The following is a 27,298-nucleotide window of genomic DNA, read 5'->3' on the forward strand; positions in this document are numbered from 1 at the left end:
TTTTACTCTGGTTGTATATCTCCTTTCCGTTTGTGTTGATTTGGGTATTCATCATCCTGCTGACTGTGATAAGGGTTCATCAGTTTCACTGCATGCTACTAATAAGATAATGCTTTTAAGCCCTTTGGTATTTTCACATGAAACATGTTCTTGCTGCTGCAGCTCCTCAGCAGAGTGATGGCTCTAATCATCCTCCCTTGTCAATAACTGTCAGCTCTGATGGAGCTGGGCTGCCTGGATAAACCTGCAATGTGAAATAGAGGATGTGCAGGGCTGAAGAGTTGCCAGTCTAGAGCAGGAGAAAAGACTAATTAAAGCTCCCCATACCAGAGCTGAAGCAAGCCTAATGCCAGGATGTTTTTCTGTACTGCTCCTCATGTTCAGGCTCAGATGATTAATCCAGGATAATATCTTGCCACAGTTTCTTTTGATTTCAGTTCTGAGTGAAATGAAATACTAGAAAGATTCAATTAAATAAAAATTCCTACTGATTGATATAAGGACTGGAAGTATTGTTTGGCATTACAACTAATCCTTTTTATCATCTAGATAAAAAGCAATCAGATGCTGTGTAGATTGAGGTGATTTCAATGTTTATTCTGTAATGAAACATCAATTATTATTATTATATCCTATTTGAACCTCTTTAAGAGATCTTTAGTATAAGGTTCTGTGGCTGCTCAAAAATGACAGAAGTACAGGAAGCATTTTAAACCCTCTCTGTTGTCATGTGGTGGCTTCAGAATCTTAAAGGAGGAATTGTATCTGCCCAAGTTTCTCAGGGAGCAATGGGAATAAGTGGAGGAATTTGACTGGCTTTTAATGGATGAGGAATGATGAGAGCAGCCTGCTTGCAGGGTGAAAAGACCCTTTCAGATATCCTTTAGGGATGCTTGTGATTGTTTTCCTGTGCTGCCGTGCTGGAGCTGCTGTGAGTTGTGGCCATTCACTGGGGTTTGCTGAGCTGCCTGCAGTGCCTGTGTTGAACTCTCCCTGCTGAGCTCAAAGGGCTCTGCCCTGAGTCCCTGCCCTTGGTGGGAGGGGAGCTCTGCAGGGGCTGATTTTCTCCTGCTCACTCCTTGGGGATATGGGATCTGCTCATGCCAAAATGAGCAGAGAGCAGTCCATGCTTCTGCCCATCACTGCCATCCCCTTGGGATGGACACCTCTCATGCAGGGCACAGAGCAGCTCCTATTGTCACTGCTCTCTTGGCTGACACCCTGTTGGTTAATTGATTAGCTCTTTCCAGTGTATTTTGGGCCAGTTTGCTTCCAGGACAGGCCCAGGTATCCGGGCAGAGCCTGCTTCAGGCTGAGATGTCCCTCCCTGCACAGCTGCTCTGAGTGGGCGGTGCAGGAGAGACCTGGGTGCAAGCAGCCCTTGTAAACCACTCTCAGGAAGGCTCTGAGCCCTGGTGCCATCTGTCTGATCTGCCTGGCAGGTTCCTCTCTGCCCCCCTGCACTCACAGGCTGGCAGGGTCTGGCTGAGGAGAGCAGACCTGCAGAGCATCCCCACCTCCAGCACAGCTCCCAGGGCTCTGCGTGCAGCCAGCTGCACCAACACGAACCATGGAGGGCACAGACACAAACCATGGAGGGCTGTTGGAGACAGAGAAGGGTCCAGAGAATCCTTGTGCCCCCAGGGCTGGGCAGCAGCTGGCTGGGAGCGTTGAGAACCTCCCTGGGGCATGAACACAGCTGGGGCAGCAGCCTGGCACGGGGAAAGCTGAAATTCCTCGGGATTGGCCCTGCTGCACACAGGTTGTAGCCTGCTCAGACCTGACCTGACTCTCGAGCTATGTGGTTGTCTTCTCATGGCGTGAAGAAACTGTAAATGCTGCTTAGGTAGAGCTGGCAGTGTTTTCAGAATTACTTTTCAGACCTAGACCTGAGAGGCATGCCTAACTTAGGCAGGTGGGTGATAGTATTTATCTTGGTGCTCCAAGTTCTGTTTAAAGTTAAGCAGAGTTTAAGGGAACTTCCAATCCTGGCTGTAAGTTGAACTTACACTGCTGAAGTATAAGATCATATCCAGGCCTGTTACAAAATGGAGCTCTCTGTGTTTATAGCAGCAGAGCTAAATTAAAATCCTCATTACAAATGTCAATTGCAAATACAATTAGCAGGTTATGAAAAGGTGGGATATTCATGAAATGTAAATTTTGAAGCCAGAAAAGATGCAGTTTCTCCTTAAGGGAAAGAGTGCCAATAACACATGCTCCTTTTCTTCACAAGAAATTAAGGAGTGTCTGGGGGAGAGGAGTTGGGATGGCTTTAAATATTTTTGTACTCCCTTCCAAAATAAGTTTATAGTTTCCCCACATACAATTTAATTAAGCCTTCGATTTGACCTTTGTATTGAGCAATAAAAGTTAACTGGGAAAGATGTGGGTAGAAGGAGAGCACAAACAAAGCATGCCCCACGTCAGGCAGTGTGAGAACTGTTTCTGTAACCAAAACTAATGAGATCATCAGGACAAAAGCAAGAGCCAAAGCATTTTCAATTATTACTAATATTTTTCTTCCTCGAGCCAGTTTATATTTTTCTTAATTACAGCTTTGAGCTGTGGCGTGATATTTAGCAGATGCCTTCAGCACTTGGCGTGCTGATCACTTGCACACTCCAGACTGGCAGGGGCACCTGATCTTTGAAGTCTGGAGCTCACATTCATCTCTACCCATAAAGGTCAGCCCTGCATTCCTGCATCCCCCCAAACTGCCATTAAGTTTAATGGGAGTTTGGACATGTGGATCAGGATCGCTCTCAGTCTCCCTGATAGCACCACTCAGGCATGTACACAATTCCCAAACTTGGCTAATTAATTGCACCATACAGTGCAGGCAGAAGGCTGTCACAGGGCTTTTGAGTTGTTTCTTTTATTACGAGAAAGTTACAACAAATGTTGCACAGATTTACTGGGAACATCATGTTTTACAGATACTTCCATGCTGTGTTTCAGGATATCATGTCAGCTGTGCTACACTACATACGAGGTATCTGGCAAACTAAACAAGCATAAACATGCGACCACAAACATGTGCCTAGGACTAGACTAAAAACAGATGTTTCCAGGAAATGTAAAATATGTTTGGCATGTTTTAAGCTTATATTTTCAGCTTGTCTGCATTTGAGTAAGTCCCATATTAATATAAACAACATGACAAAACCTTTTCTTGCAAATGACTGATTGATTAATGGAAGTAGTGTTGAATCACAAGAGGTTTGTTAGGTTGAATTATTTCTTCCCAAGGAAAAGATGGATTGTTCCTGCTTGACATTTACATGGCAGGAGCAGTTCTACGTGCAGGTTTACTTTTAAACCCATAATACAGGTGTATTGTGCTCCTGAAAATCCTGCAGGGTTTGCTATGGCCATGGTTTTAGAAGCCAAACACATACAGGGACAGGTTTCCTTGGAGCAGGACAGCTGAGATAATGTCCTGCTCTCTCTGTACATTGCACTCAGATGTGTATGGACTAAAAAGTGCTTGGGAGAAGGGGAAGGAGCTGCCATTTCACGTAAGTGTGGCTTCCAGGCACCTGACATCTCTAACTGTCTCATGGCTGTTCCTGCCTTTTCTTTATTGCATTTGAATTAGTTCCTGAAAGTTCCAGCCAGTGTGATTTCTTTCAGAGAGTGGGTACGGCTCTCAGACAGCAGAATTTGCATCCAGAATGTGCAAAATGTGCAGGAAGTAAAGTAACTCTCTCACTGGTCCACAGGGAATGGCAATCTGCCAAAGATCACATCGAGCTCAATATAGAACTGAAACGTGGAAATAGATAATCTGGTCCCAATTTATGATTATCCTCTCGTTCTTTTAAAAAAGAAAAAGTTCTTAAAGAGAGAAATGGAAAGATCTCAGAATCAAACTGGGACACATCAGCTTGTCCCCATAGTCTTATCCCACAGGTCTTCTGGAAAGGCTGGCCTGAACCAAATGCCACTCAGAAATTCAGTGGGGAGAGTGGTCCGTGCACTTAAAACTCCTGGAGTTCTTTCTTTTTCTGATTAAAGACTTCTTTTTTCCTCCTAACACCAGGTTTCCATTAAAAGGTATGTGGGGAAAAGGCTTCTCTGGACACCACGTTCTCAGGCTGAAATAGAAAATGGTGGAACAGTACACACAGAGCTGTTCATTGCTCCCTTCTTCTGGCTGCACAAATCAAACATCACACCCACCTTTTACTGCCTGGCATTATACAGACCAAAATAACAGACTCCAGAATCTGGAGAATTGCATCACGAGTTCTCATACTTTAGGAGTTCTCACATTCCCATTTCCACAACATTCCTGTTTCCATTTGTCTGCTGCAGCTGTAACTGGAAATAATTACTGCTGGTCTTAATGTCAAGATAATGGATTATTTGGAAATTGTTGGTACATTTTATGGCGACAGCATTGTTTTGCAATTTCAGAGCTTCTTCCTTTGAATATGTAAAAGTAATTTTAGCTTTTGCTACCCGAGGTGATAAAAAGCTAATAATAACACTGCAGCATCTACTGTAATTTAAGAGCCTGTTCCACCAAGTTGCACCTAGCTTTAATTTCTTATGAAGCTGTCAGCCAAACCCAAGCCTGTGATCGAGGGGAAATTTATCAAGCAACTGAGCTCCAACGTGGAGAGCAACTGCAGGTGCTGACCAGTTCCCTTCAGAGCTGTATTATGGTGTCACTGCACCCACGATGAGCCATTCAAGACCAAGGCATTAATTTGCTATCATAGATGCTGACAGTCTGGCTTTTCAAAGCACAGTGTTTGCGTGAAAGTCTAGAAAGAAATGGACAAGGAAAGAAGAGTCTGGATATGGTCTGACTTGATGTAATCAACGTGGGGAGAGCAGAAATAAACAACTTCTGCTTCTTTTGTCTCCCCAAATAGCTGGGTTGAAGGTTCCCTCCAGCAGCTCCAGGTTAAACTGATGGAAATGTGTCCAGGATCCCCACGGTGGATTGATGAGCATGGATTCTCTGCTGTCAGTGCCCCACTCCATTGGAAGCCAGGCTGCTGTAATTAACATTTACAGGGCTGCTCTGGCAAATCTCTCTCTGCTTGTTTTTATTCTGCCTCCCCTCTCAGGGCTGTAGCCCTGCCTGGTGAGAGGATGTGCAGCCTCAGAAGCACACAGGCTGTTGGCAGTCACGAGTGCAGTGCCTGACGAGCAGAGGTCATCATTTACCATCACAGAGAAAGGGCTGAGCTCAAATCAGATCAAGAGAAGGACAAAAATGGAAGGAGGTTTCTGTTAAGTAGCTGAACTTGTTCATCCCTTGGCAGGACAGTAGGAAAAATGAACAGATTAAAGCAGACCCTGATGATATCACTCACTAGAGAGCAATAGCATGCAAGAACACCAGTAAATAGTTATGGCTTTGATAATCCCTAGCAGCAGCAAACTGAAAATGATTTGGCCTAGGAAGGGGGAGCTGACAGCTTGGTGTCAGTATGACTTGAACTTCTGTCTGATGAAATATTATAATGGCATTTTCTTGCCCCAGAATCTTCACTGCCTTCGATTCAGGTGTACTCACTGAATGTATTTGAAAAACATAATCAGCCCTCATTGTAAGGGAGGTTTCCTGTTCCTAAATTAGCTGTCAGTGGCAGTTTTGGTTCTCCTGCCATCCTGAGCTGGTCTCTCTGAGGAACAGTATTGATCCACAGAGGTATTTATGAGTAGCTCGGTGCTGTCAGAGCAGCATGGGCATTCCTGGGCAGCAATCTGTGGTTACAGCTCGGAGCTGAAGGTAATCCTGAACACTCAACAGCAAGGTCAAGCCATTTTCATTCTGTGTTTTGTTTATATTGTCAAGGTGTGAGTTCAGCAGAGTTAACAGAGATGAGAGTTCAGCTGAGGAGGTGGACTCAATCCCCTGGACTAGCTGAGCTGTAATCACGGGGCTGGAGGAGCCGTGAGCCATCTCCAGTGACCCCAGCAGACCCTGGCCTGGGCAGGAGTCCCAAAGGGCTGCTCAGACAGGCTGCTTGGGCACTCAGCTGCCTTCACTAAGCACCCTCTTTGGCAGGATTTGAATATCCTCACTGAGAGCTGGGTGAGGGAACAGCACAGCCACCACTGCAGAGGCTGGATCAGCACCATGGTGCAGTGACAATAAACAGCACAGAACAATTTCCGTGTGCCAGGCTCCAGAGGCCATCCCCTGTCAGGCTGAGGGGAGCTGGAGCCTGCAGAGGGGTCAGCCACTCCGTTTCACACACACAGAGGGACTGATGGTGGAAGGAACTTTCTGGCAATGAGAAAGCTTCTAGTGGGCAACCATAAAGCCTTTAAAACTCAGAAGGTAAACAGGAGAACAACCCAAAGCTGTGGGGTTTGGTGGGTTGGTTTCATGAAGTCATAGTCTGGGGGCTGAATTCATGGGTGCTGAACATCTGGGGTTTGCTCTGTTGAGACTGAAGTTTCATTTCTGCGCTAGTCTTCACACTAACACTTTTTTCTTTCCTAGCATGATCAGTACTTTTTTGCCTTTTGAATGTCAGTAGTAGACTGAACATAACCATCTCTGACTCAGAGGAAAAGATTTAAGGGGAAAAACTCATTTAACTCAGAGTCTCTCAGCCAAAATCGTGGAGTGAGTAAGCAACAGGAACTCTGAGGAAACTGGAATAAAATGGGAAATCTTTATACTGCTGAAATTTGTGCCTTAAAAACCAAATAGAGGATTGAAAAAGATTTTGAACTGAATTGAAAGTTAAGCTATTTTTATTTATTTTTAAGAAAGGAGAAAATAAGGCATTATAAATAAAATGCCAATTTTGCACAATTAGATCCCAAATTAGAATTGGCTATGAATAGCATCGGAAGATCCTCTGCTGTGAAGACAGAGAGAGAATTCAGAATGGAGCCCTTCCCCTGGAAAGGATAGAGGCAGAATTTTCTAATGTATTATTTAATGCTTGTTATGTAGTGCATTAAGCAGTGACTGAGAGGAAAGCTTTTAAAAACCAACAGTCTCTCTGATAGCATTAAATCTTAGCCTAGATTTTTGTTAAAGTCAATAGCAAGAAAATAAACGAATTAATACATTTCAGTCTGCCCGATTTATAGACGCCAATCAAGTTACAATGCTGGACATGGCCAGCTGAAAGAGGGGAATGGATTTACCTGAGTGAGGGCTTAATTTAATCAGCTGGCCCCAGAGAGCTGAAGTCAGCAGGCTGGGATGATATAAGAGGCAGCAGAGAAATAGTGCCCTTAGTGCAGCTGCAAAGGAGAGTGACAGTGATGGAAAGGACTCGAGGCAGTGTCAGAACACACCTATTTCCATGATTTATTCTTAATTTACTTTAATGACAGTCTGAAGGTTGTCCATTTTTCTTTAAATGTCCTCAGAATACTGATATTTTCTAAACACTTGGAGCATGCTTTCTCTCCCCCTCCTTTCTGTGAGCTCCACTGCAGGTTGCAATCGCAGAGGAGCCCTGCCTGCACTTTGCCATAAGGAATTTCAGGCACAATGTCACAATACCCTTTTCCCAAAGTGTGCCTTGCCAGCTGCTGTCCCTTCCCTGCAGTCCCTCTTGAGTCAGGTGTAGGACTCTCACATTCCTCTGGGATTAATGTTGATATTATGGTAAAATGGAGGGATTCATTGCATTTCTTTCACAGTTTATTCTGGCAAAAGAACAATGTGTGCTTTCCCAATACAATAGCTCATTTTTAGTATCAAGTGAATTTATTGATGGTTGTTCAGAACTACTGACATGCAGACAATGATCTCAGATTGCATTTACATTTCTGGAATACTTTCCATCTTTCCAGTTTCTGCCAGGAACTTGCTTCTGTGATTCAGAGTTTTCATTTTAAGATTGGACTGCTGTTTCATCTGCATTACAAATCCATGCCTTTTGCTTTCTTTTGTATGTGCATTGCATTCATTAGTAACACAAATCCTTTAGACTTGGACCTGAACATTTATTGTTAATTATAAATTCTCCCAGGTAGGCATTAGTTCTTTCTGAGCACTCAGGTATGCTTTTACAGACTGACTATAAAATCATCATCCCTTCAGCAGATGAAATAGTCTTTGGGTTTGTTTGTTTGCTTTTTCTCCTCAATGCCAATGAGAGGGTTTAAGGGCAATATGGTCTCAGTAATATTTGCAAATGGCTTGGAAATGTCTTCATAACTGAAGATTTATTATTTTCTCACTATAAAAAAAAACAAATCCATGTTTTTGCCATAAAGGGCTACTCCTTTCTTCTGAATTCAATTCTTTATATAAGAATACATGGCATTGCCTCAAAATGCATCTGGAGGGAGAAGCCTTCCAGTGCTTAAAGGAGACTTAAAAAAAGAGGGAGGAGAATGACCCTTTGCATAGGCAGACAGTGAAAAGGACGAGGGGCAGTGATTTTAAATTAAAAGAGGAGAGATTTAGGTTGGATACCAGGAGAAATTCAGTACTCAGAGGGTGGTGAGGCTCTGGCACAAGGTGCCCAGAGAAGCTGTGGCTGCCCCATCCCTGGAAGTATCCCAGACCAGGCTGGATGGGGCTTGGGGCAACCTGGGTTAGTGCAGGGTGTCCCTGCCATGGCAGGGGGTGGAATGAGCTAATCTTTAAGGTCTTTAAGGTCCCTTCCAACCCAGACCATTCTGGGGTTCTGTTAAGTCAATATCCAATCTCCTGTAGCACCCACCAGCCTGGAGCGGGTTTCACTGTGATGAATCCACTCAATCCTAACTGCACATTTTAAAGCATGAGCTAGTTCCCAGCCCAGGTGAAACTGGGATGCTTTATGAGAGAAATGAGGTTCTGAGCCCAGCCACTGCAGTGCAGAACAGCTGTTACTCTGCTGAGGCTGTGTCTGTGAGCAGCCACCAGGCAGGCAGAGGAGACTTGTGGAGCACAACAGAGGGTGCTGAGGACACAGGAGCCACACTGAGTCGAGCTAAAACATGAGTGCGAGGGCCCCATCAGTCTCCATCCATGTTTCAGTTATTCACAGTGAGTGTACACCAAGTTCCAGCAACATTTAAATATGTTCACGCACCATTTAAAAGATGTGTGATTAATCTCATGTTCACTTTCATGTTTTCAGATGTGCTCAAGGACAAGAAAACCCATGCAGAGAACAGAAATGAACCAAAACCAACCGTGAAAAAGATTGACACCACAACCAGCACAAGCACTGTCAAGTCATCCTCCAAGCACAGTGTGACTGGCACTGGGAGCAGCCCAGCCCTGAGTGCCCCCCTTGCTGTCCTGGCAGCCCTGGCAGCTCTGTGGCACTGTCCCCTGTAGCTGCACTGCCCTGCTGCGCTCCTGCTCACTGTCACTGATACCTGCAGCCTTACCCAACTGGAAACAAATGGAAATGGCTCTCTAGTTGATGTGATTTGTTAGGGGAAATAAGGAGTGAAATGCTGGAGTTGGCAGATACCAAGTGTCATCACTTTCAATGGCTGAAGATAGCTGTTGGCAAAGCCCAGCCAAGGTACAGCGAGGATGATCACAAGGGTCTGCATAGCTTAAGTTATGGGGTAGAAATAACTGAAAACCCAGAAATTGTGTATGTGTGTGTTACTGTTTTTATCAATTTCGTTTGCTAGAATCTGACTGGCCGTTGTTTATTTGTCTAATTTTTCTGGTAAGTTATATGAATGGTCAGTCTTCAAATTCAAGGCAATCCATACTTTGTTTTTGTAAGTGGGCAGCTAACAAGCAGTTCACAGAATGACAGAATGTTATGGGGTCGGGATGGACCCTAAAGGTTATCAAGCCCCAGCCCCTGCCATGGCAGGGACCCCTCCCACCAGCCAGGTACCAGGTTGCTCCCATGGAGGGTGAAGTGCTCTCCACCAGCTTGATGGAATTCCTGAGTGGTCAAGAAGATCAAAGCATGTTTGAAACTTCTCTTCACTCTTATTGTTTAGATTGTAGGAAGCAACATAAAAACATATGGTGTGTCTAATATATCAGTATAGTTGCCTTAACTGTGGAAAAAAATAGAACCACTTTGTTTACTGAGAGACATAGATAGTGAGTTTCCCTGCCCCACAAAATGTCATTACCAGATACTTAAGCATATGCTCAAGGCTTATTGGATGAATGTCCAGCAAAGGGAAACATAAATAAACATAATAATGTTTTATCCACCTAAATGCAGCTCTGTACAGAAAAAAAAAAAAAAAAGAAACAAACAAACAAAAAAAAAGATAATTCAGTTCAAACTTACTTTACCTATGAGATGTTACATAGAAATCAGCTTAAGTTTTTCATAAAGGTCCCAGAAATATAAATTATTGGGAACTCCCATTAGACACTAACTAGATCTTGTGCATTATGGAACTCTGAAATCAACTGTTTCATAAACTGTGTATTATTTAATTACATTTAATGTTTAAAATTTTGTATCACGTTAGGTGTAAATGTAAAACATTCTGAAATCTAGAACATTCTCTGTTATGCTTCATCTTGATTGCTACCCTAGAATATGTCAAATGTGCATTATATTACAAGGCTATTTTTTTTAAGTCAATGATACATTGATGCATTTTAACTTTTTGGATGAAAAAGTACTATAATAACTTCTAATGGGTTAAGAGTTAATGTGTGTTTTCCAACAACTGTTTACAGTGCCATTGAATATATGTATACAAACACAACTGTATGAATACAGTGATTAATATGATAAATATATGAAACATTAGAATTGTTATATTTACTACATTTCATAACTATTACAACTCTTTAATGGCCATTTTCATGTTGTAGACTATTCTTATGTACAGTTTTGTAAGATTTAATGTAAAACACTTGCCTTTGGTTTTTGTAAAACATCTCTTTGATACTTACCCAGTCACTGAGATTACTCAAGAGAAGAGCCCTGTGTCTCACTAACCAGCTCCAGGCATTTTATTGGCAACTTTGGTTACAGAAGCCTGGCTCAAAGAAGGGGCCATGGGCCAGGATTACTGCTGGGTGCCACCACACAGGAGGTGACAATGGTACAGAACAAGCAGACAATAAGTGAACAAAGGCTCACTACACTTGCACCTTTCCAGACAGTATCAGTGAATATGTCTAATTGTGTTTGCCAAGTGGGGCTTTAGTTTCATTTCCAGATTTGGTTCCTAGATGATATTTACAACATAAAGGTATGATCCGAATCATGGATGCACCCAGCTACAAAAGCAGTGTCTCTAAAATGGCAGCAGCTAAATTTTTATTATTAAATTTTATTAATATTCTAAAAGATAATTCAATTTTAATGTTGAAACAAGGAAATGAAATGGAGAAGATACTTGTATTAACATCAAGTATTTTGTATTTTAACTCTGATTTTTCACAACAGTAAGGATATTAATATCCCTAAGGAGTGCTTCCCAGTCCTATCAGTGAAAATCAGTTTTCCCACAAGTATTTAAATGTCTGTCATGTGTTTTCCAGGGTTTTTGAGCTGCACCAATCTATGGAACCATAATTAAAAATGCTGCTTCTTGTATTCATTTTGGGTGCCCTTTGGAAAAGTGCTGTTTTACCTGTGCAGGTCCCATCATCTGTGCACTGGAATGACTCAGTAATGCCTGGCACTCTTAGAGAATCCTGCCCTGTGATGGCTGAGTCAGACAGGAGCTCAGTGTGCACAAACAGAAATGTGCCCTGGGTGCTCACACTCACCCCCTGCCCCTCCAAGCACTCTGAATTCACTGGAGCAATCCCTACCTGGTGCTTGTCAGCCTGACTGCTGATTTAGAGTTCTCACACTTACAGTGCTCAGTCATCATTCAGGCACTGAGAGTGACCATCAGGATTCCTATGGATGAGGTTTCAGGGCTGGGCTCCGTTCCTGCCAGATGTCAGCTGTGCAGTTGGGAGTTTTCAGATTTTTCTCACCTGCAGAGAGGGAACCTGATCAGCCAGAGCCAGGTGTGTTTCTGAGCTCTGCTCTGGAAAAGATTTTAGCGGCGATGTTTTCGCCAGCCGCATGTTCAGCTGCAGCACAGGGAGCTGCAGAAACCCCACAGGAGGCAAGTATGCAAGAATTCACCCAGGGAGATATTTGTTATTGCTCGTGGGGTGAGATAGAATCACCTCATGTCATTGGACTCAACCAGTGTTTTGATAGACAAAACTTGCTGCAGAACGAGGGAAGAGGGCTGTACATCAATTAAATCATTTCATGCAAAAACACTTCTACATTGTAAGAAGAGAACTGGTCAAACCAGCATGAAATCTGTTCACAATGAGCATCAAAAATTGTGCCATTTTAGAGGGCAGTGCAGTTTATCTTTACTGGTGGTTTATGATATTTTTTTCCTCTCAGGATCAGTTGCATTTACATTTTTACAAATGAGTGTTTTCCATCAGACAAACCATCTATACCGGTAAAGGTAAAACCACTGGCTGTGTCAGATAAAGGAAGCATTCATTTTCAGAGTAATTAGACATCTGCTTTACAAAGTCTTAGTTTGTTACCCAGGACACTGTAATTATGATGTAATTACAAAGGTCAAAATTCAAAATACTTTTGGACTTGTCTATGTAATCTCAGTGTAAAATAAGGCACCAGTCTAAGAGCATTGCTGTAGCCATGCCTAACAGTTATGAATTGTATTTAGCCACTGCTTTCTGATTGTTTATTGTTTTGCTATGACTTTCTTTAAATATTTTGTTGTGCCCACATTTGTTAATGCCAGCATTGGAAAGTAATTGCTGTCATGCATTTGTGAGTAAAATCAATGTACAGTTTTCTGTTGGGAGTGATGCAGGCTTTTTACCAAATCAGACAGAGCTGCCATGGGCACAGTGTCAGTTCTCAGTGTTTCAGTGCTCTCCAGGCTCTGTGTTCCTGTGAGAGGCTCAGGTCTGTGTGTCCCCAGTCCCCTTGCTGGCTGTGGCAGCACCAGGGGAGGGTGAGCAGGGGTGGGCAGAGGCGTGGGTGGCTGCAGGGTGCAGGGCACGGCAGCTCCAGCTGGCTGCTCTGAGCCCTGAGCCCAGTGTGCTCAGCTCATTTCAAGCAGCTTTTACACCTCTCCAAATCATCTCTTGGAGACTGGCCAGGCAAAGAGCAGCAGAGAATCAAGAGACTGCACTTTCAGACAACTTCACAGCCACCTGCTAGGAATTGGACTCTTTTTTTGCAGTTTAGATGCTTTACACAGTCTGGCCTCTCTCACTTGTTTCTGGCTTGCACATTGCCAGTGCTGTGCCCTCTCTTCTAGTGCAGCTTCGTTATTGCATAAGGAACTGTGATTCTGATCTCTCAGTAATGAACCTTTTGAGGTAAAAATGTCTGTCAGAGCTTGATAAGGGCACACAAATAATACTGTCCAGCTGCCCTGACTTCAGAGGCTGTGTGTGTGGGTATCTGGCTGTGAGATTCACATCTCTCTGATCTCTTCAGTCAGATCTCTGTTTAAAATGGCCCCATTCCCTTTTGATACCAAGACTGCAACATACAGAGAAAATTTAAATTTAACTCTCTCATTCTCTATGAGTCTTCTTCATGTTGTCCTAATGGATGTTGTGTACAGACTTGATTTTAATATTAGTCAAGCTTTTTTGCCCATATTTGCTGAGATATTCAGTATTGCACATTATTAGGTTTAAGCAAGGTCTATTCAAGTGAAAGGAGCTGAAACACAAACACACATTGAAGTGAGATACTGAGTAGGACACAAAATCCAGAAAGTTCCTACATTCCTGAATGGAACTCTTCACATTAAACAAAGTTTGCAGCCAAAATTTCCTAGCTAGCATGGTGTCAGAGGGATTCCAGCTTTTTATTGAAAATTGATAAGCAGTCTGCCCATTTTAAAGGGAAATCAGTTGATATACATGCTTTCCTCGTGTCTCCTCACGTGGTCAGGTTTAGCTCTGTAGGAGACATTCCCTATCTTGCACATTGTAAGGGCTTAATGTTAAAACTGGCCATAAGTACAAAGCATTTCTTTTCATTCATTGCATTTTGCTGCTCTCTGTGCTTCTTGCAATGACATATGGCATAAGTATCACTGAAAAGTGAAACATCTTCCAGTCAATGTCATTACTGCTCTGACATGTGTTAGTCAAAAAGAACACAAGTTTATCTTCCTCCCATTGCCACAGAAGTCTAGAATTATTCTAAATACTGAATTCTTTTCTGTGTTCTATTGTCACTCTTTCCATTTGAATTGTATTAAATATTAAGCTATAAAAAATAAATGCTGGGTGAGAGATTGTAATAAACAGAGAATAAATTCAGAAAAAGATCCTGCATTTAACATGGAGAGTACTCCTAGGAAGGAAATCACCCATGGACTAGAACAATTTGTGAGTCCCTCTCCCTTCTCCAGGTACCTTCACACACACAGCAGGAAGCTGCTACTGCATTCAGCAAAGGGAATTTAAACTATTGCTGCACAGTGATATTTCCAATACCTTGCCTGCAGTGGATGTCCTTTTGCCAGTTGCAAGGGATGCATTCCAAGTGCACGTGCAGCTGCTCCAGCCCTTGCTCAGGAAGCAGCTGCAGCTGCTGCAGCTTTGAGAAGAGGCTGCTGAACAGAGCATGATGAAATTTTTTTGTGTCACTCCATGTCACTGTCCTTAAAATAGACATTCTGGTCATTAGGCATTCTGGTCATTACCAAATAGACATTCTGGTTTAGGCATTCTGCTCATTACCAACACTACCAGGACTTGCTCCCATGGAAATCCTGTAATACCCTTCCAGGAGAAGAGCACATCAAGGAGAGGCCACTGGTGCTCTCTCAATGTGCTTGAAGTGCTTCATTAAATACCCACTAACAACCACGTTGGTCTCTTTATTTTTCCATGTAGAAAGTGCAAAATTATTCTGTTTGCACTTAATCATTTCAATTAATCTTTAGTAAATTACTCAGTACTTTGTAATTATAATATTTGCAGTTAATTTAGTGCCATCTTAAAAATAATTAGTTGTATAATATAAGCAATTAATATTTATACAGGTTTTTTTCTCTTGCAGGGGGATATATAAATTGTCCTCAGTGGCCTTTCTGTACACCTAATTAGCACCTGTTTGAATTATTCTACAGGCTATGGACAATTCATTTGAAAAATAAATGGCATTGCTAGTTTTGTGAACTCCTTGCAAATACACAGTTGTAAAAATTACTTTTCAGGGGAATGCAAAAGCACGTTTTCATACATCTTCTGGGTTTATGAGCCAGGCTAGGCTTTTAGGCTATTGCACCTAAAATAGTTACTGACATTTTAAATGCAGTTAAGATGGAGGAAGTCTGATACCACTTTCCCATAATTAACTACAGCATCCCAGATTTGTAGCCTGTTTTATTCAGTAATGAAAAAGGAAAGCAGTAAGACTTCAAGAATACAGATACTAGTGTAATTTTCACATTTCTGTATATGCATATACAGTTCAGAAGTTGAGAGCACTGTGTTAAACTTGTGGAAATTAAACCAGATTGCTTCCATCTTGCAAGAAAGCTTCTAGGTAAATAGTGATTTTCTATTTAAATGCACAAAATACTGAGGAAAATAATTTGATCTTTCTAAAAAGAAGATCTGAAAAAAAATGTTTACAGTCTCCACGCATACAAAATTGAGAAATCAAAAATAAAGATACTTTTCTGGAGGTGTGAAATGTGGGAAGAGACTTTAAGCCCTAGAGATCAGTGCAGTTTCCATGATTTCAGTTTAACAATGTAAATTTACCCTGACATACGTATCCAGCCCAAGAATGGGAATTCCTGCCCATCTTTTTGCAGGTGCAGAAAATCAAGAGTAACTGCAGGGATTACAGAATGTGGTTAACTTTTTGCATTGCCCCAGCCACTGATGAGTAACACAAATCTGTAAGACTTGGGATGCCCTGAGTCTGCTGGTACTTTCCCTTTCTAGGACACAGCAGGGGCCTTTTCCAGCAGCAGATGGTTCTACACCTTGTAGCTGGGCTATGAGGAGATATTTATCCTGTGAGTATCTCCTAGGGTAGAAATTCTTTCTCAGAGAAGGTTCACTGATACTGATCAAGCTTTGAGGCAGATCAAGCCTGATTTCTCTGTTTCATGTTAAAACAGGATCCAAGCCTTGAACTGGTCTCAAAAATTAAGTGAGACTCGTTGGAGAAGACTGATGGGAGCTTTGATGTCTTCAGGGAAGCTTACACAGCAGAGAACAGGCAGCTGTGCTCTGCCTCAGCTAAGGCTTGTGTGTCTTTGTGCTCAGTTTCAGATAAAATTATCCAGGAGTCTCCATATTAGCAAAATGACAAATTCCTGAGTTGCTGCAGTTCTATAGGGAAGAAATTAAATTTCTTCTGAACAGAAACAAACATCATTCTATATTGTGCTAAACATCCAGCTTGGGAGGAAACCAAAGCAGGATGTTAGGCCTCACAAAGGTCCCCCTGACTGGGGCTGGGTTTGGTGCAAGGGTCAGAGTTTACCTGGCTGTCATGGAAGAGCACATCTACCCTCTAGTTCTGTTTTGGGCTGGAGAAAAGCTCAGGATTATGGCTCACAGGTGACAAACCATGTGTAGGCAAAAGCTGTAGACAAGTCCACAAAGCAGTCAGGCAGTCAGTGGGAGTCAGTGAAAAATGAGGAGATGCATTTAACTGACTTATTTGAGCTTTTCATTAGGAGTGAGCAACAGGGTTGAAACCTCCTCCCAAACACTGCAGCTGCAGATGAGAGCAGGCTTTTGGAGCAGCAATACTAAAGAAAATGTTTTTTGTATCCCATTTCTTCTATGGAACCCTATTGGAATAAAAATGGAAGCCAGTATGCCAAACCTTGCAATTTGTTGCATGATACAGCTACTTCCTGATCTTTGGTATCAGAACTAACACAGCATGAATGTTTACACTACACTGGGATAGAACTCTAGCAAAATATGTGCTTTGCCATTTAGCTTTTTAAATAACTAGTTTATGGCCTCCTAGTCTGTTTTAGTTCATTTTACTTTACAGGAATTAATAGGCTGCTCCATTTTTATCTTATATTAGTTGTAGCTTGGGTATTTTAAGTTCCAAAATAGATTGGTTTTGCCCTAGGCTGTATTCAAGCTCTAATATGTATTTCTATTTCCCAAGCACGTGTTTTATTTGCAGTATATCTGCTTATATTTTTACTGCATAAATTTGTCAGTTTTCTTCAGTTTGTTTTCAGCATTGAATACAATACAAGCAATTGAAAGAAACAGTCTGAGAACAATGTCTTAAAAGAAGAACAAGGCTACTTTGAAAAGTTAAACAGTGTGCTTTGTAAAAGACAGAGAACTGCAATTGGGACTAAAAATAAATAATTCACAGCAGGAAATTGTTGTTGTGTATTAAAATTTCTGTTCTTTCCCTCTGAGTGTTTTTCATCATCAGTGATGTAAGTTACAAACCTTATAAAATCTTAAATGTATTTTAATCTGTTCAGATGATGCTCTGACTAAAGGATGCATTGAGAACTGCTGAGGAACTTCATATTTTGGCCATAGTATGGAGAGGAAAGGTCTGTTTATTCAGCACATAACTGTTATTGTTGTTCTTCTTCCTTTCCTGAAATGAGCACAGTCAGGTGTAAAGGTGCCTGCCTGCTCTCCTGGGAGCTCTCAGTGCCCCTGAAGAGATGCAATACCTGCAGTGGTCTCCTGGGTAAAGGCCACACATGTCCCACAACAGGTAGGACTTTTCCAATAACTTTCATTCCTACACAAACAGTCAGAACTGAGTTCTCTACTGACAGAGTTCTTGCAATCACTGTGTGCTCTATTAAAAGCCTTTCTTTTTCCCATGGTTTTGATTAGGAGCACATTGCTGCTCTGTCTTCATCTAGGCCAGTGTACAAGAAAAAGGAACTCCCTTCTGTCAGCTTCATGTTCTCATCACTTGTCAGTTAAAACTTTGCAGTTTTCCTTCATTTGAGGGGGATAAAACAAATCTCTTTTTTTTTTCAGATTCCTAAAGTGGATCAGCAGAGATCTTTGCTGTTACAAGAATTTCTTAAAGCTCATTTCCATGACCTTCTCTTCACTGCTCCATCAAAACAGATGGGTTTTTTCCCGCTTAGAAATTGATGGGAAAGGTTTTCTCTCTTTTACTTCCTGTTCTGGTAATATTGGTTGAAGACTGTAGGCAGACCACTGAAGCACAACAGTATCATCAACAAAATGTATCTTGATTGTGTTTACGTGACTGTGTGCCTCCTGTTTACCTACCCAATTTTTTCTTAGTCAATTTATTTTTTGATTGCATAATGATTTGCATATCGCTTCCTAAAGCATCCACAACTCCAGCTGTCCCTGATTCTTTCAAAAGGGTTCCTATGTGAGGTCCAGGAATTGCATACAGCTCATCCCACTATGTATGGAGAGTGCTTTTTGCAAATATATTCAGTTTTGACCCAGCTCCAAAGATAATAGCCAACAGCTCTTCTCTGCCTCTGCTAAAGGGATGCTTGTTCTCTGAAGTGCTGCCTCATAAAAGCTTTTTAAGGATTTCACATTCATCCTCTAATTAAGCAGGTGTCTAAATCTGCAAAGCTGCTTCATTCTGAAATCCAACCTGCCTCCACTTCAAAGGATGTTGTTTCTTTTCCCAAAGATGCTTTAAAAGTGCTTCTTTGACACTTCAAATTTGTAAGGTTATTTAAAGGCTTTGCTTCTCACCTGATTCCATATGTATTTTCCAAAAATACTCAGAATACATCAGATCTGATGAGGTGCCCCGAGGACATTCTTTAATAGTGGTGCTAGAGTTCATATCTTGGACTGGAGATCTTTAATTGCAGTGAGTAACTGGCTCTTCTGCTTAGCCCAATGACACAGGATCCATTTCATGCTTCTCCCATCAGGAATCTAAATCATTAAATCGTTCCTCTTTAGGTTTTTTTGTTCTTCTTGTTGTTTGGTTTTAGTTACGAGCAATATGTCATTTTGGCTTTGAAACATCAGGAATTGGTCATACCCAAACTCTGGGGGAAAAAAGAATGCATTTGGCCTACCTTGTCTCAGGGGTTCCAAAATGGAACGGCTCCAAACACAACCACTGACTTACCAGAATGATGTTTTGCCTTATGATACTGAGAGAGGCACTGTGACTTCAGTGTAGGAAGTCTTCCTACACTTCAGTTTTACATCTGAAAATAAACAGTCTTTTTTTGGAAAGAACGCCTGTGAAGTCATGATTAACTAAGGAACCCAGCATAAACTACCACCATCCTAAAAGAGCAAACTGAAAATACTTCTGCTTGTGTAAGAAAAAGACAGGTTTTATTTGCATTTATTATGTCCTCAAGGAGACTCAGAGTTAACTTTAGAAGAAATAAGGAATTCCAAAGGAAGAGAAGCCCATGTCCTACACCTACAGGATTATGTCCTACAACGACAGACTACTACTTTGCTATCTTGCATGTTTTCAAGAAAACAACATATGGATGAAAGGGATCTGCCAGAGCAAGCAGAAGGAGATTACACCAGATGTGAGCCCTGTTCACTCACAGCGGTTGGTCTGTTCTCTTGTGGAGTTTTGGCTCTGCAGCACTGATCCAAGGTAACTCCCAGAACCTGAAAACCCCCAGAGGAGACTCCATCCTTATGGGGTTGCCTCCCCTGGTCCCACAGGGATTGTACTCTGCTCCCAGGGGGGTGAGGACACAGGGTGTCCCACAGCAGGACCCCATGTTGTGCCCCAGGGTTCTCAGTGCTCCCACATCATGCTGCCGTTCCCTTTTTTGAGGTACATGCAGACAATGTTATGGATGCTCCACAGGTAGCCCACAGGGCATGAAGGAAAGGAGAAGAGTTTCTGCTGATGTTCCTCCATCCAGCAGCAGGAAGGAATGAATTATGCCTGAGGCACCCCTTCAGTTCAAGAGCTGTCCTTTAAAACCTAAAGGCCTCTTTTCCATTTGACTCATTATTTGTTGATGCAGGCAAGTGCTGGGGCAGCAGGAGGCTGCTCCCTTATCCTATAGCACAAACTGTTACAGTGCCTGCCCTCTGTTCTCTCAGCCACAGGTGGGTTGACTTTCTAGCTGCAAAATCAATATTTTCCATTACAGAGTAACTTGGTGTGCAGAACTAGAAAGTATCTTGGTCCTACTGGGTCTAAAATGTGAACAACCTCAGATCTTTCAGGAATTAGAAACTTCTAAGAGTGGCAGTGGCTTTGCTTGTCCCTGGAAAGCATCGATGGTACACACATACACCTGGTATGCACTGCTGTGTTGTCTGGTGAGTTTAGCACTTGTCTTTCTCAGTTCCACCTTAAATTGGATGTACAGTTCTTGAGACACATTTGGTGCATCAATTTCCTCAGGGAATTTCTTTAATTTAAGGAAAGGTGCAGAGACTCCAATTAACCTCAGATGAAGAGCCCCATAGTTCATTGTCTGTCTGGGAAAATGAACCTCAGGGAACAGCACTCTTACGTTGCATGTCAGAACCACAATGAGAACTCATGTTTTTGGCTCCTACTCTGACATGTAACCTATTAGAACAGTGTGAACAAACATGTTCATTAACCTCCCAGAGCTTAAAGTTTTTTTTCTATGCAAAGAAGAAATTATATTTGCCATGGGTGAAATCTGAAAAATAAAAAAGAATCAAAACAAATTAAGAACATCAGCATGTGCTAAGTCACTTCACAGTGGTTACTTCCCTGACCTTTTCTTACAGGCAGGACAGGAATTCTTTGGGGTAAATGCACTGGTAAATGCACTGACTTTCTGATGTTACTCACCAGAAAATGTTCCTATCCACAGACAGGCAAGGAACTAAGAGCAGCAGCTTGTTTTGTCTGAACAGTCAAAAGCACAAGGCTCGTACTTGCCCAGAGCAAAATAAGCTAATAGGAATGTAGCAAAATGAGTTAATAGGAATATGATTCCTCCTGTTGGATGCTCCCTGCAAACTCCTGAGTACTCATCCTTGGGCAGAGCAGAACTTACCAATGGGTTCCATCCTTACAGCACATGCAACAGCAGCAAGATTCAAACCTGTTCTGGCTGAAAAACCTATTTGTCCATGTCGCTTGCTTTGCCCCAGTCAACAGCTGCATTGCAAACTGGGATCCCCAGAACTGATCCTAGAGTAAAAGGTGGCCCCAAGATGATGCAGAGCACACCTATAGGGTCATTTTCCCTTTACCTTTTGCCATGCTGGCAGCCAGGAGCCTTCTCCAGCCCTGCTATTACTCAGTACTCAACTCTGCCTCAGAAATGAGGTTTGTCTTGAAGGTGGACAGATCAGCAGGAGTCCTGCACTGTTATCAATTTCCATGTATAGATAACAAGCTGTGCAGAAACACCTCTATATGCCTGCAGGTTTCTTCAGGTCCTTTTGTGAGAAAAGCTGGTTCATCTAACAGACTCCAGAGGGCTGGCTCACACAGCAATTTCAAAAGGAAAAAATTGATTAAATATAAAAATAATAATGCCTCTAAACCAAGTGGAATATTCCTCTCAGTGAAGTTGTTAATTAGACACACCTGAGCCTCCCATGTGTTAGGCAGTCCCTTGGGGTTTGTGTGTATGCACACCTCTTGCTCCTTGGGCAGCAGAGAGCTGTGGGATCTCGCAGGAGGTAAGAGAAGAGACAGTCCTGCTCACTGCTGGGTGTTTTGTTCTCCTGAAAAAGGACACAGAAATCACTTGAGGCCATGCTTTAAACAGCCAAAAGCACAAACCACCATGGAACATTTCATACTGGCCAGCTACAATGGGCACTCCTCTGTGGATACCTAGGCTTGTAGTCCTCAACATATCTGGGACTTATTCTAGGGAAAAATAAAGTATTTCTGCTGGCATTTCTGGGGAGCCAGACTTGGGGCAGGAGGCTGCAGAAAATGTAGAAGTGGCTGAATTACAGACTCTGGGTTAGATATAAAAGGGCTTAATTCATCATTTACTGAGATCAAAACAAGGCAGTGATATAATAATTGATTTCAAGGTGCTTCACTTTAATGATGGTACTTTGTGTTGTCACATGAGCAAAGGCCAGTGAACTGTCAGCCCTCATTACTTAGGCAAATGTTCTTTTGTGAACTCCCAAATGACTTCATGGTACATGGTTATGAGTACATGTCTGTAATGGTTATCTTCAAAAATCAATAAGCAAAACATTTAGAAAGAAAGCAAATCAGTAAATTGAAGGTATCATAATTAAAAGGTAAAAAAAAAAAAAAAAAAAAAAAGACAAAGAAAAAAGAAAGAAAGAAAAAAAAGGCTTAAAAAAACCCCACCATAAAAAGCACAACTCAAAGAATCCCAGAGAGAAGACCCAAAGAATTGTGCATTCCTGGGTGAACTGGTGGCCCATCTCTGTCTGAAATATCCTGTGTCAGAAAAGAAAATAGAAAAGACAAAGGTACAAGGTAAGTTCAAAAAACTTGCAAACTCATAAAGATTAATGGAATCAGTCATGCATCTATATTTCATCTGCCTCCAGGATTTCACTTTATGCTCTGAATTTGCTGCAACAATGGATCCAGGGTCCCCAACACCCTTGTTCCACGCCATGCAGGGCACATTTCCTGAAGCACTGCAAACCCCTAACCTGGTTTTGATATCCCTTTTGCTTTGTAAACATTTCCATTTAGCATGTTGAACTGCCTACCATCATGCTCCTAGATCCAAGCTGTCTTCCAGAGCATTTTTTTTCTCATATTTGTTGTTAGAATATGAACAGATATTCATTAACCTTCTGCATGCTATTTACTAATCATTCTGCCTTTACAATATTCTCTTATTAAAATAAGAGGACTCTAGATCTCTCTTTCAGCTCCACTCCAAGAGGAGTTTTCCTTCTGCCTCTTATCATTATTTGGCACCTGCCTTTGAAGGGAGGTCTGGACATGAGCAAAATCATCCAGGAGGGTGAGCACCAGAAACTTTTGGTAGCAGTTTTCAACCAGGCTCCTCAGCAGGGTCTGGAGTATGCCCAGCAGGTGTAAGCCAGGTGAAATATTCCCTCCCCTAAGCAACAAAAAAAGAGGTGGTGTTTTCCCCCATCCCACTTTAAACCTCTTGCTTAAATTAATCACCACCAAATTCCATATATTGTTTGCCCCAGACTCATCTTCTCCACCTTGGAGGGGAGTAGGAGGAATAAAATAAGAATGTGCAGTTTGCTTCTTTCTGTTACTATGATTTGCTGCTCTAAGTCATCCTTATTCATTTGTTTGTCCTGGATAGGGAGAAAAACCAGACTTGGTCTGAGCAAACTAAGTAGGAAGTCATAAAATGGCATTTGTGGAGCAAAAGGAAGGTTATACTCTAACATCAGAGAAAAGTCACAGGGCAAAAACATTCTCAGGTTTTATTCCTGTTATTGACACCTTTTATTATTACATATGAAGGAAAATTCACAGTCTGTCAAGAAAATTAAAATATGCAGAAAAATATGAAATTCTTTGTGTTATTGAAGGGTAAATATTTTCTCTTAAGACTATATTGGGTTTGCTTCTCTGTTAGACTTCAGCTTTTCTTTGCAGTACAAATTATATAGAGGAACAAATTTATTATTCCATTCAAGAGGCAGTTATGAATACATGTAACTCATGAACTGAGGTGAAGGCTTAAGTTCATCTTTAACCCTTTCTTTATTGTATAAAGAATATTTGATAACTACTGTGCTTTCACCAAAGAGAGGCTATCCATGGGAAATTAGGATGTGGTGCCTGCTGGATTTTATGGCCTTTGTGCATGATGACTAATTGATCAATGAAAAAAACAGATTACACAGTTCTCCAGTTCAGGAATAAGTGCTTTTTTTCCTGTCTGGGACCTAATGAGGGAAGGATCCCCAAGAGTCACCCACTAAGGAAGAAACAAGCAGCACATATAGTATAATGATGTGAATTCAATACCCACCCAATTTATTTTAAAATACATCTGTGCACATCCTTTGAAGATATCCTCTGGAAGAAATTCCTTTGTAATCTGTCCTGTTCCCCTGGGGTTGGCAAACATCTGTGTGTGCAGCAGGGGAGAAGATGGGGGAATTTATCTTATCAGGTTTTCTCTAGTGAGGTTTAACCTTCCTTAGACTCTTTCAGCTTCTCTTCCTCTCCTAATGGCTTCCCTCAGACATTTCCTTTCAAGCAGTCCTACCATGTACAAGATCCACGTTTGACTTAGAGACTTAATTCAAGCAATTCATACCAAGGGTTACTCTAATGCCAGACAGCTGGACCAAGCCCACTTCCATATGAAGGCAGATGCATGTGCCCAAACCCCTTTGATCCTGCTTCTCATCTTCCTCCAGATGCACTAATCACCAGCCAGCAGCAAAGTGAAAACTAAATAATATTGGTTTATCTTTTGCTCCTTCAGCAATAAACCCTCTCATTTGCTACCAAAGGCAAAGATAAGCCCTGTAAAGAGGTCAGAAACCCCAGCATCTGTTGTGTTGATTTATTCCCACATGGAATAAAATAACTTATTTGAAGTAGCTTATTAGACAGTTGCATCATGTGGCATTTTCCTTCTTCTAAAAGAAGATTGGAGATGATGAACACAGAGAGAGAGAAAGAAGATATGCACTACAGTGAGCAGTGGCAAAAGCATTGGGCAAGGCAAAAAACAGATGAAAGGAAGGTGAGCTGAGGAAACAGGAGCGAAAAATGATAGTGAAAAAATACTTAGTAAGCTCTGATTTCCAGGACTAGGCTTGCTGAACTCTTTTCACACAAAATTTCACAAAAACATCAATAAAGATTGGAATACTTAAAAAGGTACTTAAATAGAGCGGGTGTACAGACCCTATGGGAGCTTCACAGCAATATGGCTTGAGTCGGCTATATATAAAAAACCCATCTAGAGAGTTTGGCCTATTTGAATGACTGTCAAGTGAAGAAAGAGATTGTTTTTAATGATAGTTTGGGGCTCAAATATAGACTAGATAATAGACTGGCTTTGTCCCACCCTTCAAAAAGGTTGGCTGTTCCTAAGGCACAGGTGCCTTGTGATGGTGTTCACAGGGTTCTCAGGTTGAGGGAAGAGATGAGGATCTGACTCCATGTTTCAGAAGGCTAGATTTATTATTTTATGATATATATATTACATTAAAACTATACTAAAAGAATAGAAGAAAGCATTTCATCAGAAGGCTGCCTAAGAATAGAATAAGAAAGAATGATAACAAAGGCTTGTGGCTCAGACTCTGTTTGAGCTAGCTGGGCTGTGATTAATTAGAAACAACTAACATGAGCCAATTAAAGATTTACTTGTTGCATTCCACAGCAGCAGATAATCAATGTTTACATTTTATTCTTGAGGCCTCTCAGCTTCTTAAGAGGAAAAATCTTAAAAGATTTTTCATAAAAGATGTCTGCGACAGTGCCTGATTAGGACCTTACACATGTTCTTATACACTTTCCACGGGTTCAGGAGAGGACATCTCTCCCTCCTGGGCCTGGCCCACATGTGGAAGGAAAGGTTTGAGTGAGTGTTGTCCCCAGAGGTGGCCAAGCCTGGGGACAGGGGCAGGACATGGGGCTGCCCAGGGAAACGGCCCGAGGGCCCTGGGCACTGCAGGCCTGTCAGGAGGAGCTGGCCACGGGGCCATGTCCCCCTCAGGGAAGCTCAGGAGCCCAGCACAACTCCAGCCCCAAAAACAAACCCTACACGAGGCACCCCTGTCCCTGACATAGCCCCGGCCACCCTCATCGAGGGACCCTCATGGCTGCCAGGCATGGAGCTCATCCCCTCACCTGAGAGCTGCGGCACACCTGGGGCTCCTTGGGTGCATTATCAGCACCTGGGGCTCCTTGGGTGCATTATCAGCCCTGCCACCCCCACTGGCGTGTGGCACGGCGGGGTTTGGTGCTCATGGGGACAGCTGGGGCTGTGTGAGGGACGTGGCCGCCCCAGCCACCTCCGTGAGGGGAGACGGGAGAGCTCCGAACTGACAGCGAGGGGAGGGGAGGGGGGAGAGGAGGGAAGGGGAAGGGAGGTGTCTGCTCAGCTCCTGTGGGGCTGAGGGACGAAGGAGTGCCAAGGAGCTGCTCCTCCGGCCCAGCCTAGCCCAGCCCGGTCCCTCTGCCCACCACCGGCTTTGCTGCGGGCCGGTTTCTGGTCAGTTTGAGTTGTTTGCCCCGTCCGTGCAGTCGCCTCAACGAGAGCTCGGCCTGGCTGTGCCTCCCGTGCCGCTCCGGGGGTTTGTGTAGGGCCAGGACACCTCCCTTCCCTGTGTCAAGGGAAATATAGGTTGGATATTAGGAAGAAAGTTTTTACAGAAAGGGTAATAAAGTTCTGGATGATCTGCCCCGGGAGGTGGTGGAGTCACCAGCCCTGGATGTGTTTAAAAACAGACTGGATGTGGCACTGGGTGCCAGGGTTCAGTTGAGGGGTTAGGGCTGGGTTGGACACGATGATCTTGAATGTTATGAGTAGAAAAGCTGCCCATTTTTTTAAAAGGTTGCAGAGTTCACAGGTTAGGCTAGTTGCTAGCAGGATCTGTTTGTTATTGCAATCACCTGGCGTTTTCGTTAACTACCTGTCGTTGATGGTTAAGAATTCCCCTTTTGTCAGTGACACTGCTGCTTCCTGGAGGATGACACCCGGACAGTGAAGAGGAAGGGACATCTAGCCCACATGCAAATAACATCGGATCCAGCATGCAACGGGAGAGACCCCTCACCAAACCTAGCCAAAACCTCCTAAAAACAGTGAACCAACACAAAATTGACAAATCAAAGTGGTGTCTAGATGTGAGGAACAGAATCTAGTATCCGCCAAGGCCTTTTAATCCCTAACCTACAAAGATGTTGGCTGGACGGGGGACCTCAAATGTTGACCCAAAAAGTAAGGGATTTCCTGAATCTCTCGTGAGGATGGGACCCCCAGCTCTGTCCACAGACCAATGGATGCGGCTGCACTCTTCCTCCTCCTCTGTCATTCCTGGGAGCAGCGGCAGTGTGAGCGTGGACGCGTCAGTTCTCCCCACCCGAGCTGATCACTTTTAATAAAGACATTAAAAAGGAGAAAGGTCTCCTGCCGTGTTTATTTCATTGAAGGTGTTTTCCAAGCCTGTGAATCCTGGATTCTGTGCATTCCGTCCTGCTCCCCTCGGTGGGTTCCCCTGTGTCCCAGTGGTTGCTGTGGGGCTGTGGCCCAGCCCGGCACACTGGGGTTGTGTGAGCCAGCTCAGCGGTCACAGCCCTTCGGGATGCTTACCCTGGAGGGTTAAAAACTTCCTGCAGCGTCTCTGCCTGCCCCCTTCACCTGTCCAGCTGTACTGCCGTGCTCTTCTTCCCTCACTGTTCACCACAACCTCCTTAATAAATATGGGTAAAACAGAAACATTAGTGCAAAACATTGCATGGTGCATAGATGAGCTGTAAAGCAC

General features: G+C 42.8%; 1 protein-coding gene across 1 annotated transcript in view; it reads left to right on the forward strand.

Moving 5' to 3' along the window:
- The window catches only part of LOC131087428 (glypican-5-like), a 373,149-nt gene extending 361,127 nt beyond the window's left edge, over window positions 1-12,022 (forward strand). Inside the window, exon 9 of the mRNA XM_058031076.1 lies at window positions 9,069-12,022. Coding sequence (XP_057887059.1) covers window positions 9,069-9,271 — 203 coding nt within the window. The 3' untranslated portion in view covers window positions 9,272-12,022. The remainder of the gene's footprint in view (window positions 1-9,068) is intronic.
- The last annotated feature ends 15,276 nt before the right edge of the window (window positions 12,023-27,298 follow it).

The sequence above is a fragment of the Melospiza georgiana genome, chromosome 10 (assembly GCF_028018845.1).
Source record: "Melospiza georgiana isolate bMelGeo1 chromosome 10, bMelGeo1.pri, whole genome shotgun sequence".
Lineage (NCBI taxonomy): Eukaryota > Metazoa > Chordata > Aves > Passeriformes > Passerellidae > Melospiza > Melospiza georgiana.